The sequence below is a fragment of the Corvus moneduloides genome, chromosome 1 (genome assembly GCF_009650955.1).
Source record: "Corvus moneduloides isolate bCorMon1 chromosome 1, bCorMon1.pri, whole genome shotgun sequence".
In the NCBI taxonomy this organism is placed as follows: domain Eukaryota; kingdom Metazoa; phylum Chordata; class Aves; order Passeriformes; family Corvidae; genus Corvus; species Corvus moneduloides.
Genome location: NC_045476.1, coordinates 157758918 through 157774269, shown reverse-complemented (window position 1 = coordinate 157774269; position 15352 = coordinate 157758918). Strand labels below are relative to the sequence as shown.

The 15352-nt window shown below is 38.8% G+C and overlaps 1 protein-coding gene across 4 annotated transcripts in view; it reads right to left on the bottom strand.

Annotated features, from left to right (window-relative positions):
* The window catches only part of EFR3A (EFR3 homolog A), a 77485-nt gene extending 64201 nt beyond the window's left edge, over positions 1-13284 (bottom strand). Inside the window, exons 1-3 of one of the 4 annotated variants that reach the window (XM_032133557.1) lie at positions 13218-13274; positions 8691-8744; positions 3011-3091 (exon numbers count right to left, since the gene is read on the bottom strand). In XM_032133557.1, coding sequence (XP_031989448.1) covers positions 3011-3023 — 13 coding nt within the window. In that variant the 5' untranslated portion in view covers positions 3024-3091; positions 8691-8744; positions 13218-13274. The other 3 variants (XM_032133567.1, XM_032133585.1, XM_032133576.1) reach the window with 3 other exon arrangements.
* Between the last annotated feature and the right edge of the window lie 2068 nt (positions 13285-15352).

Here is a 15352-nt window from a genome sequence, read left to right as displayed (position 1 = left end):
ATTTGATTCTCCACTCCTGCCCAGTGGTGCCTTGCAGCTCACACTGCCCAAAGACATGGGGCTGAAACAGACCAGGGAGTAGGTACCACACTGTCATTTGAAGAAAAACAAGGCATGAGAAGCTTTTTGTGAACGAAAAATGCAAGTATGTCATGATTAAAAGTCGTGATGATGAGGAAGCAAAGGTTCACAGGCCTCCTCTCTGGAACCCTCAAAGTTAATGGAGAAGGTAAGCTTAGCTCAGGAGACTAGATTTTAACTAGTTCAGCATAAACCTGATCAGTTTATAGGACATGTAAGAGAGTGTTGTTCTATAGATCCTTCCTTCTATTAAAACATCCCAAATACCCACATAAGCATGGCCAGAGCTTCAAAGACGTTTTACCTTCATTTGAACAAACCCAGCTTCAGACTTCAGTACGTATGCACAGATTTTGAAAAATATTTCCTAATTAAAAGAAAAATGTTCTGTTCACTAGTAGTTCAACACCACATTACATAAATTTTATTTCCTGCACACATACACAGTGTACACAGAAAGTAATGTAAAAAAGAGTGGATGAAAGTTTCTGTGAATCTAGAACCATACTGTGCTATCTACACTGAGAAAACAGTGCAACAGTTCTTCTGAGGCACATACACAGAGGTCAAAACATGACACAGCATCTGCTCCTGTTCAATAACAAAAATATTTAAACTGTACTGGCATTAATGAAAAATAAAATGCTAAACAAAAATGTTGTAATGTTACTTTGAAAAAGAGTCACAGAGGATACTTAGGCTTCAGAATTCAAATTCTTGCTTAAATGACACCAATCTTCAATTAAGTACGCTGCTTGTGTCTATTCCTACCTGTCTGATTTTCCTAGAAAGCATTTACAAAATAAGATATTGCCATTTGGACATGGAAATATACATGTTTCTATTAAAAGAAAAAGAACATTAAAAGTATATGGAATCAAAAAGTTGAAAAAATATCTCTTTACATGTTGTCAAGAACAGGTCCTTGGAGCTGCCAATACATTCAATTTTACATGTTTTCCTTTCTCTGCAAACAGCTTTACCTAGTTCATCCTGCCCTCACAAAAGAGCAGCTTTTGAAACCAGCAAACAGAATGCAACAACTTTTCAGTTATTCACAATTTTAAACATAGACATGAAAGACACAAGTTTCACTGAAAAAAAACCACCTCCTTCCAGGTTAATCCAAATTATAAAACATCCTCATGGTTGTTATCTTTCCCCTTAGTTCTAAAGAGCACTTTGTCTCGAATTCAGGTTTCCCTCAAGAACTGAAAAGCAGCTCAGCAGCTCTTCTCCCGAACAGCGGGATATAAGGTTAGAACATGTGCCTATCTAGAGCCACATATCCCAGCTGATTAAAAAGCAATTTCTCCCCTCCTGTAATGTCTAATGAGTCAGAGAATAACACAGACACAGTGGATTTGCTCTTCTGGGCACCTTCAGTACCTAAAGACTGTGTACGTCCCTTTACTACCACAACTTCTGTTTCTCACCACACTGAACTGGCCAGCCTAGAAGATGGTCAGTGTAGAAGACAGACAGCTTTGTATTTATACATATACATCTTGTTAGCCAGTAAATCTTGGGGTGTCTCAGTTTTCTGTAGAAAGCAGACAGGACATCTGTAAGAACACAAGCTCATTTGCTTCTGCAGCAACCCAGCAGTTCTTGCCCACAACCAGCACTTCTAACCACACCGCAATTCCAACATCAGACTCAATTTGCAAAAATTATGTTTTGTCAGTTCTGAGGAACTTCAAGCTCATGTCTAAACCAACGTCAGTAACAAATCACAAACTCATTTAATAAAAAAACCCACAAGCACATAGAAAGTCTTGAAAACAGCTTGTACTGCATTTATTACAAGAGAACTCTGCTAGCTCAATCATGCCAGACACAGATCAATTACAATAACTATTCATGCTTTATTACATATAAAGTTCATAAGTAGGGTACCAGCATCCTAGAGTCCTTTGCTAATCAGTAGACAGTTACATTCTAGTTTAATAAACACAAGAAAATTTGTTTTAAATGCATAAATTATTGGGTATTTGTTGGTGCACTTCTAACAAAATACCCATGAACCTTTATCTTCACTGATTTCTTTACCTATTAACAGCTTTACAAAAGTATCAGGAAGGAGCACGGATTAGCACAATTATATAGCTAAGTGTTAGATTGGAATTCCTTACTCATTCTTGTACTAACAAATGAGTAAGCTTTCTCAAACCACAATTAAAGACTCGGGGTGCCCATTTTCAACCAAAGTACAGACTGTTATCAACAAAATACCATAACAGGTCCAAGTACAATTCAGAATCACAACTGTGCTCCTCTTGAAAAACGAAAGGACTGAGACCTCTAACAGATCTCAAGCTGGACATGAAAACAAAGGCTGAGTTATACAGGGGCCAACTATTTTTTTAAGTCTTGGGGTCTACAAGTCATTAGACAAGGAATCACAGAATTGTAGAATATTCTGAGTACAAAGAGACGCAAAAAGGATCGCTCCCAGCCCTGCACAGGACAGCCCCAAGAATCACAGTGTGTGCCTGAGAGCATTGTCCAAATGCTTCTTGAACTTCTGGCAGACCCGGAAGCGTCTCATTTATCTACCTACCCCACCTTTTATTCATTCCTGTCTAATTCCTGCCTGATCATGAATAATGTAACTTTCTAGAAATGAAATAGCATTATTCAAAAACCACGGGTGGTGTACACAGCTAACTTTCATCTTCAGCAATTCACAAGGAACGTGATTCCCTGGAGAGCCACTGAGGTTCACAGTGGCCAAGTGTGGGAAGGAAAGTCCATATATCAAGGAAAGCCAAAATACTTCTAAAAGCAGTTCATTCTGGCTTTTCCAGAGACATGCATTTAATCACATAATGGAAATCTTACCCCCGCTCCCCAAAATCAATTTTGCTTTGTTGTCATGCACAAAAAATAGGACACTCACATGCATAATCAGCATGAGCCTTCTTACCCTTTCGTCCCATGATTCAGAAATCAATAGCAAACAAGGCTGCACATGAAGATTAATCGATTGATAGTTGCAAAGCGATTTCTGTAAATAACAATGACAGCCATATTTTAATAAAGCCCGAAAAAATGACTAAGCTACATTTTAACATTTGGTGAAAGGTCCACGTACAGTTCAAAAGCACACAAAGGCTTGGATGGGCACCGAATGAAGTGCATCTCTACAGCATTCGATTTTTTATGTTAGATGCCTAGGTTGTGTGCACATAAGTAACAACAGCTGAAAAAATAAATTCTTCAGATTTCAACAAGGAATGGATGAAACACAATTATTCATTTCTTGGTCATGTTGAAGTGTGTTCCAAAACAAATGGAAGAAATGGAAGGATGAATGATGAGGGTGATGTCACTCATCATGTCTTGTCATAATACAAGTGGTTTTGACTCTCTGTGGAACTGCTCCTAAACATTAACTTTCCCAAGTGGGGTAAGGATGATGGGTACACAGAAATGACAGCTAACAGAAAAGAGAAAAGGAACCCTTGCTCCAAATTAACAAGTCTTAAAGAAAGCCATGTATATTCATTAAATATGGAAGCACCAATTTGACAGCACACAAAGTTGCATAAGGTACCATGCTTCTAGATGTACTAAAAGCTACAGTTTTCCATCTGCAAGTTCCTGTTTTGTTTCTTTTCTCAGCTTAATCGAAGATATATTTGGAGAAGTTACTACTTTTTCTTTTCAGTGTAGAAAAGACAGTTACCTAAATATCTGAAAAAACCCCGTATCCAAGTGTTTACATACTGAAAGTATTTCTTGCATATTATAATGCACAGAATCGATAGTATTATAATAGTTACAGACATTCTGAAATACAGTTATTTTCCTTTTCTGGCCTAGGTCTAGCAATTGTCAAACTGCTGAAGGAAGCCGAAACTAAGACTTTCCCCTGGCAGCTGTTTTCCAAGTTCCCATGTCCCCAAAGTTAGGTTAGTAATTCAAAAGGACATTATACAGGGCTTCTGATGTTTCTCATCCTAAGATACCAGAATCAGGCAGCAAACAATAATTTCAGATACCTCCTGATGTAACTCTTCTGTAATAGCTGAAATATGAAAATGTTACAGAATTATAACCTATTTAACACTGGTTTAAGTAGTTGACAATGCTGTCATAAAATTAAGAGGGTTTCTCCTGCCTTTAAAATAAATTAGGCAATTACAAAAAATATTTGAAGTAGCAGGTCCCATTTTAAAGTGTGAAGGCTACATGAGAAACATATTCCAGACGAGGAAAAAAGTATGCTGGATGGAAAGAGTGGAGTAATTAATAAGAGACAGTAATTAATAAGAACTATGGCTTGATTTTCACTAAAAACATTAGAAAGCTTAGTCCTTTAAATATTTATTTAGACACATTTAGGAACACATCTCCAGCCACTGGTATTTCAGAATTTTATTTGACAGGGAAATAAATCTTCCAGTCTTTTTAATATTTACTTATTATATACACACAATTAAAAACTAGAATCACAAAACACAAATAAATGAATTTCGCAAAACTGTTGGCAGGGGAGAAAACCAAAACGAGGAAGTTATCTGCCACTTAAAATGTGTTAAAAATGTTAAATGCCAGTTAAGAATTCGCTCATTTCAAATTCCATTTCAAGTGCTGTTTTCCCTCCTACACTTGGCAAGAAAGTTCTGTTCACGCAGAAAATTATAATTTTATAAGTTTGATGGGTATTTTTGGGTTTGAGGGAGCAGTGGGTCATTTATTTGTTTAAAGACTATGAAGTAACACAACGAAAGCAGTAACATGCATGAATACAAAAGTTAACAAGCACTACTCAATTGTTCCATCTTCTGTCTGCTTTCACCTTGCACAAAGCAAGGAAGCCAACAGCACACTCCACCTGCTGTCAGAGAAGCAGCCTCTGCACAGACAAGGGGCAAAAAGCCACATGGAGTTTGGGAGCTGAGGAAACAAAATGCTATGTAGTTTAATGAGAAATAATCTGCACTGGGCATGCTTGGAGCCATTCTGAAGACACCAAAACGGCCTCTTCACTGTAACCAAGAACAGGCCAAATCACAGAATATTTTCCACATAGCTAATACATGTACCTCTTAAATCAGAATGGTCCCTTTCCAACTGGCAAATATTTGACAGAAGAGTGTGGGAGGTGTTCACATTACTAAATTTCACAGCAGTAATTCAAAGGAAGAATGTGGGAAAATTACATTTGGCAAAATCCTTGTTTTTATTTATTTGTTCTCTTAATTTATGTTACAGTCAGTCATAAGGACCTGCTAATCAGCTGTTAAAAACTATTTAACTAACAATTATTATTAACAAAACTTTGAAAACCAAAGGTTTTCATATATATATTTCAAATATAGATAATTATGTTAATGGCATAAGCCAAAAGAGAAAAGAATAAACTAAGAAAAAGTTAAAAAAAGTCACACATAGAGCCACCACAAGTAAAATACATTCTTATAGTCAACAGGTGCTCTCATCTGTGCTACACATAATTCTTCTAATTCAGTCAATTTAATTTTATTATAAAATCTGCCTTTAAGTAAAACATTTAATTGAAGTCAGGGAATACATCCAGTAAGTAGGTTAGCTGTTTCTAGAAAAGAAAAACCTCATTATCTACCAAGCTGTTTTTCTAACATCTGATTAAGTGTGAATATCCAGAACATAACGTTAAAAAAGAAGAGAGCCTTCAACAGATATTTTGATATGACTTAGCTGTTGCTTTTTCTCCTTAGCAGAAGCATTTGTAACATTTCAATCCAAATGCAGCCAACAAAAAAAACCCTACTAAAACTGCCCATATTCCAAACCAGAAGTATGCTAAATGAAATTATCTGCACAAATTATTCAACAGGGAAATTGAGAGCACAAAAGCCAAGTGAGAAACACACACTGCCTGTACTGCAAAGGCTATCCAGTAATGAGTTCTTTGGTTTTCCTTTTAAATAAAAGCACTATTTAATCTTTTACTCCAGAGTTCTTTGGGATAAAGCACAGCTTTAACAGTTACTTGAACAGCTGTGGTTCAAACCTACTCCTACTGTACTATAACAGAAATGAGGAAACACATTTGCTTTCCCAACATTTCAGAATTTGCATTTCAACTTCAGCTTAAGACACCATCCATGTCTGTAACCATTCACATGAACGCCCATGTTATTTGCACAAGAGAAACTCATAAACATAAAAAGTACAGGGAAAAGCTACACGTTGGCAAAGTTGTTACAAATGCTGCAGCAATGATAGAGCATCACACCTCCATTACAGATGTCAACACAAATGCCATGTCATGGCTAGTCAAAGCCAAGCGCTTTTACATCTCAAGGTTAAGAGAGCAGACTGAACATTTTCTATTTGGGCTATTACAACTGCACTGAGATTAAGATCTTAACATTTTTTAGGACTCAATGCAGCACTAATGCCCACATTCCTAAGCGGGATCACTAAGCAGAAACATCAATAGGAAATGTGAAAATTCAAGTATGCAATGAACAAGTCGTGCAGAGCCCAGCATCCACGGCTGAGCTGAGGTTCAATGAGAAGAGCATCCATCACCTCTGGCTAATGACCTTTGTTCATCTCTCCCCCTCTCAGTACCACAGCCCAGTTCTGACTAGTGCCTGTTTTTTCACAATTAATGTTGAAGGAGTTAAAAAGCATATTGTCCTGTGAATGTTTCATACACAATGATTTCAATACTGACTTCTAAAGTGTCACCAGGAACAGCTGAAGTCCCCAGAAAGACTAATTAAGTTCTTACTCAGTCTTTATGTAATACCAGTATCTGGACTTATTGTGATATTCCAGAAACCACCTTTAGACCTATAAATTCATTCAATTAATGTATTAAAAGAAAAAAAAAAAAAAAAGAAGGGGGGGAGGGCAAAATTACCACCAGGAACACAGACCCAGAAAACAAAGAACAAAGCAGGAGAATAGTGGATGAGGGAGTTGGTCAGTATGACCCAAGAACTCCATCAAAATTTCCTGTTAACTAGATATTATTTTTCTACTTCATTTGTAAAGAACTCATTGTAACATGACAGAAAACATTTTTGGAAAGTATCTCACTGTAACAGCCTTTTCTAGTTTTTATTCCTAAAGACAGTCAATGCACTTCTTGATGTGTGGGATGAGAGAACTCCATGAGAAAAGAAAATAAAATAAACACACAAAATACTCCCAGCCTTTAGAAACAAGTTTTTAAGATTTCATGGACAAGTAAGATTTCAAAGTAACACTGTAGCAGCAGCCTGTTTCATCAATATGCTCTGAAAAGAATCCTATGGAATCTTGAGAGAAGCCTAAATTAGCAGCCAGAAGATTTCCTTTTCACATGCAACAGAGTTGGACTCCTGAAGGCTCTATTTCTATTGATTAAAAGTACAACCAGACACAAAAGGATGCTTGAATCCAATCCAATCATACTTCTTCACAGCCATAACTTTTGGAAGCAAAATATTATGAAATTACTGTTATTTCACAAGAATTGCAATACACACGTCTGCCTTTCCCTTCACCCATGCACTTAAACTCATTAATATAGGCAAAGATAAATAAATGGCTGTGTAGTTCTCAGTGTCGCGCTAAAGATAAATACTGTAATCGGTTCTTTTGGTTCCCTTTAATTCCCATCTGACTGTAGTAATGCAAACTCTACATGCATTGATATTAATGACCCCAAACATAAGCACAGAAAAAAATCTTATTTTTCCATCCTATTTGGTTAAAAAAAGCCCACACACTCCTTTACATGACAAGTGTGACATATCTTACTTACAGTAAGGTATTTTACATGACTGGTTCAAACAACACAACACAGAACTACTGTAAGGCACTTCCAGTACCCACAGTCACAGCTGATTACAAATCACAGCCAAGAACAAATGCTCAAAGACTTCCTCATGAAATTAAACATCCATGAAATTCATTACAAACCTATATAATTAAAATGCATTCAGTATGACTGGTACTGTAATTTTATGAAACAGTCTGCTTTATCCAAAGACTGATGTTAGCAATCTTACTAGAGATCATGTAGAATGTTTCTCTAAATAGAAAATAGAAAAAATAATTAAAGAATTCATTAAATGTATACTTTTGTAACACATTTTATAATGTGATCCTTTGTGTTAGAGAAATTTGCTACTCTTGAAGGTAAATAATTTGATTTGTAGAAACATTTGCCTCAAAAATCTCACTTAACTTTGAATGTCAAAAAATTTAAGTCTTATTGCTTTTTATCCTAAATTCTATTTTCTATAAACACTAGTTGTAATTTTCCAAATATAGGATTATAGCTGTATCAAAATACAGCTTTTATTCAAAAGTATCTCCTTTATTTTTTGAATACAACTATTTCAGAACATAGTCTAAATCACAAAATTCAATTTTATAATGTGAAGTTCTGACCAAAAGGGCAATTGCAGAGCCCATATTGTTATCTGAATAATATATGGATATTTACAAAAGCAGAGACCAGATAATGTTAAGATCTTAAAACTCTTAAAAATTACAAGTATAATGTTTCTTTTTACATTTGAATTTTTTTTAGCATTTTTAAACCCCAAAGAAAATACCTTAACAGTAAACATCCCTAAATATTGTCTTAATGTACTTAGGATAAGAATACTTACTGCTAGGCATTGTTAATCGGGGATCTGTCTTCAGTTTTGCAAAAACATAGTAAACTATAAAGAAAACAAACAAACAAACAAAGTCAAGACTAGGTTTAGACAATTTACATCCAAATATGCTCAGTAATTTATGCAGAATGAACCCAAGTCACATTCTTCAGCTCCTATACCAAAGAGGCTGTCACCACAGAAACCCAGATATTCTTTTATCTGACCAGACTAGATGTAGGTTTTTCCAGTTCTTGAAATGCAGTCATTCTGTGCTTGCCTTTGATGCCGGAGTAAACGTTTTTCTGTTGTGTATTGTGACCTTTCCAAGTGCCACTGTTTGGGATGCTAAATCCTGCACAGTCTCACAGGATGCTTCCACTTCAGATGTAAACCACAGCACTACCCTGTTAAAATGCCTGTGAGAGGTTTCTGTTCAACCCTAAGAAAAACAACTGAAAAACCTGTGTGGCACTTTCTACGGCTTTCTTCTCCCAGTATTAAAAAAGGCAGATTTTAGATCAGAGTGCAACCTTCTATACTTGTTGCAATTAAATATATTCATTAAATTAACTCATCTGAAGTTACAACAATCTCTTTCAGAAATAAAAGTATCCCAATCTACTGTTCAATTAATTAGCACTAAAATGCAAATCATTTGAAGATTTTTCTGTATTAAAGCAGTGCATTTGGGTTTTACTAGTTGCCAAATGCAAATTCCCCACAAATGTACCTTTCCACAAATAAGAACAAAATCTCAGATACTGTGTTGCTGTCATCAAAAAGAAAATAAAAATTTAAATAAAAAATATTCAGCTAATAATTGTATGTATATGCACACGGAAAAATTGTAATTCCGAGACTGATAATGTGAGAATAAACACTGAATTTGGTCAACATATGTTTTAATGACCACATATTAAAGCAGCGCTCATAGTTGCTAAAAATAAATTTTATTCTCGTTGTGTATGGATTTCAATCAAAGGTTCCAATTTGCTGACAGCAACTGGGATTAAAAATAGTACTTCAAAGTAAGTTATTTAAAATATCGCATCTATTAGAAAGCTGTATGTCCCTCTCCAAGGACAGAGTGAGAAGCAGCATAATTTTATAAAAGGAAACGTGCTATGGATTGTCATGTCCAACAGACACATGGAAAAGCAAAATCTCTAATTCAGAATGTACTTATGTACTTAGCTGAAACATTACAGGAAACAGATTTACTGACATGTAGGAAAATAAAAATGCAGAGAACCTGGTGAGAGTTTCAGGGAGTCAAGTGCCAGAGACTCAGAGTGTTTTACAGACAATCACCAGCAATCAGGAATGCAATACATTTTTCTAGAACATTACCACTGCTGCTGCCAGCAAAGTCAACTCACTTTCAGAAGATTTTTAGGGGACTTTTTTGCAGAAATTACTAGAAAATTTGCATTACCAACTATGACAAATAGAAAATATCTGGTTCTGTTTTTAAATAACTCGCTGGATTTTTATTTATTTTATGATCTGTAACAGGACCAAAAATTCCATATGGAGGTGGCCTGACTCTACATGCAGAACAGACCACACAATTTTCTCTCCATAAAATCTTCAATTGCTGTCTCATTTGGCCTAGGACAAAGTTTAATCCACAGATGCTGTCACCTGTTAGCAGAACAGAACTAAACTAAACCAAGAAGCTTTCCACCACGAGTGTACTCAGCTTTTTGTCACTGAACTAAAATTTTACATAACAAGAGAGGGAAAAAAAATCCCCACAGAATCTGATGAAATAGAACTTAGCTAATTAAAAGAAAGCTACAGAAAATAATGTGATACTACTTAGTTTCCTAGTCTAACATGTACTATTTAACATATCCCATGTCAATTTGTGACATGTGACACATCATGAGATGCAATTTATGGATGTTAAGTACTATATAATGCTTCCTTTACCAAAGCAACCAACTCCTGGATATTAAAAAGGTAAATAAAATCGTATCTACTTTTCTGTGGAGGACTAAAAGTCATTGTGTTTTTCCTAAGGATATAACGATAGTTCTAAATGCAATTATAATCAAAGTGCAAAGATAGTAAATGTACCTTAAAAGGCAGATGAACACTTGCAAGACACATAAAAGTCGTTCTTCTGAAGAACTTACAGTTTCGTTCTGAGAAGATTTTACACCATTTGGCTAGGAGAGGCTAGGAAACCCAACGTGAATTCATTGTTCATCAGAAAAAGGATAAAAATGCACTTTGTTTGACTTTTTTTCCCCCCATTAACTAACCTGGGATATGAAATTAAAGGATAGTTTATAAGAAAAATATTTGTTATTATCACAAGATTCCAGAAGTGTCATTGAAAGCCAAACAGAAAAGCAAAGATTGTTTTCCTGTCTGCCCTAAAACAATGGGGCTCTTTAAAAGACCTAAAATAGAAAAATTTATATAACCTTGTGCTACAGGTAAACAAATGGAGTCAGCATGCCTGGGTTTTTGTATTTTCTTTCAGTAAGCCCTTGTTGTGTTATTTTATTATGTAACACCATAAATGTTTAACTTGATTTTGGGTCTCCAAAATGAAATTGCCAGCTGGGCTCCTATTCATTCCTCCAACTTAAGCCAAATAAGGGCATAGGCTTAAGCACCTCTGACGGCCACACAACTCAAGCTACGCAGACATTAACTGAAAAATTAAAAATCCACTGCACAGTTTTTACATCACTTAGTTCTCCACTCCTATATCCTCTTTGAAAAATTAATCAATGCCTTTAGCTTTGAAAGTAGGCAAATGGCCAGTGCAATGCAAGATTAATAAATCACATGTTCATTCCTAAATATAGATAGTTAAGCTCCAACTATTATTCCCAGAACACAAAAAATGCATTATAAAATGGATTTGCACACCCCAGTGTAATACTGGGTACCTGACTTTAGTCTGAATTAGTTTTCTCAGGTGGAGAAGCATGAGGCTGGGTGAATTAATTGAGACTACCCTGCTCTCTTACCTATGAGAGAATGCAACTACAGAAAACATTGTTTGTTTTTACTTTAAAAAACTAAATATCTTCAAAGTTGTTTAAAAATTGTGTGGTAACGTTACAAGGATTACTTCCTTACAGAGTTAGGCTGGGCAGTTAAAAGTCACTGATATCAAAGAAAGCTGTTCCTAAGCCACGCTCTTTGTAATTTAGATTTTATAATTAGAAGTGCAATCCCTTTTCATTATACTTGAAGTTCAATTGCCAGCTCTGGTGAGTATTCTCACACCTCCTGCAACTTGCATGCAATATAAAATTTGTTCATTCCTTCCTACTGCACAAGTCTGGAGCAGAAGTAGAGAGAAGCTACTGTCACTGTCCATCGTGAACCGCAAACATTTGCAATATGTAAAACAGTTGTTTAATCACAGACTGTATTCTAATTTCATTCTTGTGAGATTTTTCCTGAATCAGTAATTAATCGCATTCTAACAGCCTCTTTCAGACAAGTATTAAAAGTGCTATTAAAAGGCTTAAATAAAACGTATGGATAAGCCTTTAGGCCTATCGGGGCACTACAATCAAGATTTCAACTCCAAACCACCAATTTCTCACAGAAATTTAACCATATGTTTAAGAGCATCAACACCAAATCTTCCAGCAAGATGCCCTGAAGTTACTTGAGAAACATTTCAAATTACTTAGAATGAATTACAAATGCTTTAGGAAGTAACTACCTGTAAAATCCCAAAGCCTTTGTTGTTAACTCTGGTTTTAGTTTACCTACTCAATTTGCACAGCAAACATTGATGTAGCTTTGCAAAGTATAACATCTGGGCTAGCAAACTGGATTTTGATATAACAACTGAAACTCTGGTTTAAAGTTACAGGCTTTTCCGTAAGTTCTGCAACAGCATAGAGACAACCCACACCGGCATCTTTTCTCCCTTGTATCTCAGCTCAAAGGACCAGGGGATACATTTCTAGATGTATTCCAAAAGAGACGTTGCACTAGTTTTCAGTAACAGGATTTGGGAACCCACACCTAAATTATCTAAAGCATGGCTCCGTGATGCACAATTAACTTCAAAGACGAAGCCACGAAAGTTCACACTGTCGTCTCCTGTCAACCTGCATTGTGTTCGATTAGTATCTCGCTGTGTTAAGGTCCATTTGAGGAAAACCTGCTGAGGGAAATCCCAAAGGCACAACCCTGCCCAGTAAAAGCGGGGGGTCCGCTCGCTGTCCCCAGCCCCGCTGTCCCCAGCCCCGCTGTCCCCACAACTCCCGTGCCGAGCAGCCCTTCCGCCGGGACCGTGTACCGCAGAGCCCACAGGGACACCCCGAGCCGCTGCCACGGCGGGTCCGGGCTGAGGCGATGCCCTGAGGCTTCTTCTCCCGCACCAGCCGGGCGGCCCGAGCCTGCCACCACCCCCTCAGCGCCCACCTCTCAGGCGCGTCCTCCCCGCTCCCAAGCGTGGAGAAGGGGAACGAAGCGGGAGATCGCGACGAGGACGCGACTGTGAAGGTGAACACGAATAGCGGGAGCGCTGCCCGGCTGCCCCAAACTCACCTCAACCTCCGCCCCGGCTCGGTTTAGCAGCCGCCATCTTTCCCCCCCTCCCCCCCGTCCCGTTGGTTCTCCGTAGCGCGGTGCACGCCGGGAGCTGTAGTTCTATCAGGAGTTGCTCCGTGCCCTTTTCCGCCCATCCCTCTCACACAGAGGGTTCCCCAAGAGGTCGCGGCGGATGCAGAAGCGCCCAGACACGGCACGAGGGGATATCCCAGAGGCACGAGGCCGGCTGAGCACCGCCAGGCACCGGCCGGACGAGCGGAGGCCGCCGAGGCGGACCACAACTCCCAGAGGCCCTTGCGGCGTGGGCTCGCCGGCTCCTGGGGGTGGTGCTCCCCGTGTCACGTGCCCGGCTCCCCGGCGTGAGGGCTGTTCGGTGCCGCGGGCGGGACTTGGGGCCGCTGCCCGGCGGGCCCGGCTCGGGGTCGGGGTGGGCTGGGCTGGGCTCTTCTCAACCATTCACTGAAGGAAGAGGCAGGGGAGGGCGAGCGGTGCCGGACGCTCCTCTGAGAGCGGAGTTCAAACGCACCTACACAGACCGTGATGCCAAACGCCAGTGAAAATCAGTGAAACCCAAGGCGGCACAATCTCTTAGTTTTCCTTGAAATAATACTGCCAGCTTCCAAATCCGATGCCTTTGATGCCTGATTTTCCAGACAGGCAAGGGGAAATCTGAAGTGTTTCATAGAATTGCTGAGGTTGGAAAAGACCTCCAAGATCATCGAACCCAACACCACCTTGTCAACCAGACCATGGCACTGAATGCCATGTCCAGTGCTCGAACACCACCACCTCCCTGGGCAGCCTTTTCCAATGCTTAACCACCCTTTCAGTGGAGAAAGTCTTGCTGATATCCAACCTGAACCTTCCCTGGTGCAACTTGAGGCCATTTCCTCTTGCCCTGTTGCTTTTTGCCTGGAAAAAGTGACCAACCCCCACCTGGATACAACCTACTTTCAGACAGTTGTCGAGAACGAGAAGGTCGCCCTGAGCCTCCTTTTCTCGAGGCTAAAAACTCCGAGCTCCCTCAGCTACTCCTTATCAGACTTGTGCTCCAGCCCATTCCCCAGCTCTGTTGTCCTTCTCTGGACATGCTCCAGCATCTCAATGTCTTTTGTGTCATGAAGGGCCCAAAACTGAGCATAGGATTCAAGGTGTGGCCTCGCCAGTGCTGAGTACAAGGAGACGGTCAGTGCTCTCACACTATTTCTGATACAAGCCAGAGGCCATTGGCCTTCTTGCCCACCTGGGCACACACTGGCTCATGTTCAGCCACTGTTGACCAGCACTCCCAGGGCCTCTTCCACCAGCATCTTTCTTCCCCATCTTCTTTCCACCATCACTCTTCCCCAAAGCTGCAGTACTGCATGGAGCTGTTGTGACCCAAGCACAGGAGCTGGCACTTTGCCTTGTTGACCCTCATACAATTGGTCTTGGCCCATCGATCCAGCCTACAGCCCTAAAAACCCATTTCCACTTGTAGTTCCTTTTAAAGGAGGACATTTTAATCCATTTGAGTTTATTTCTTTCACTGGTTTCAGGTCTGCTTATGTTGCATCTGTTAAAAACTAGCATTTCATTTTCTTACACTTTTGAAACTACTTGAAACTTTCCTTTCACCAATAGTAGAAACAGGATCAGTGTTTCACTTGTGTTCCTGAAAATAAACCCTGAAAATGTGAAACAGGAAGTGAGATGTCTACATGTCTTACAGTTTTCAGCAGTATCCAAAACATGTTAATTCGCAAAAATTGGACAGACTATCACATGTGGGTGCAACTGAGCAAGTAAAAGGAGTAAACTGAAGTCGTGCTTATTTGTTTATATGATTTCTGAAATACAGCTTATGGCTTTGAACTCTTGGGGCCAAACATGAAAGTGATAAGACACAGTGAAGAGTCAGCCTTCCATAGATACGTGTATTGAGTCGCTACCTCCAAAGCAGAACATGTTGGCATTAGCAGGCAATTTATTAAGGTTTCTGCCAACAACAGTCAGAACTGGGATATTCCGTAGATCTACATTTGCCCTCTCTCCGTTAAGTACAGCTGGTGATAATAATCCTTCTCATTTTCTGAAACCTAGAGGAAAGTTTTAATTTTTTTTTCATCAGCCAAAAATGCAAATGCATTATT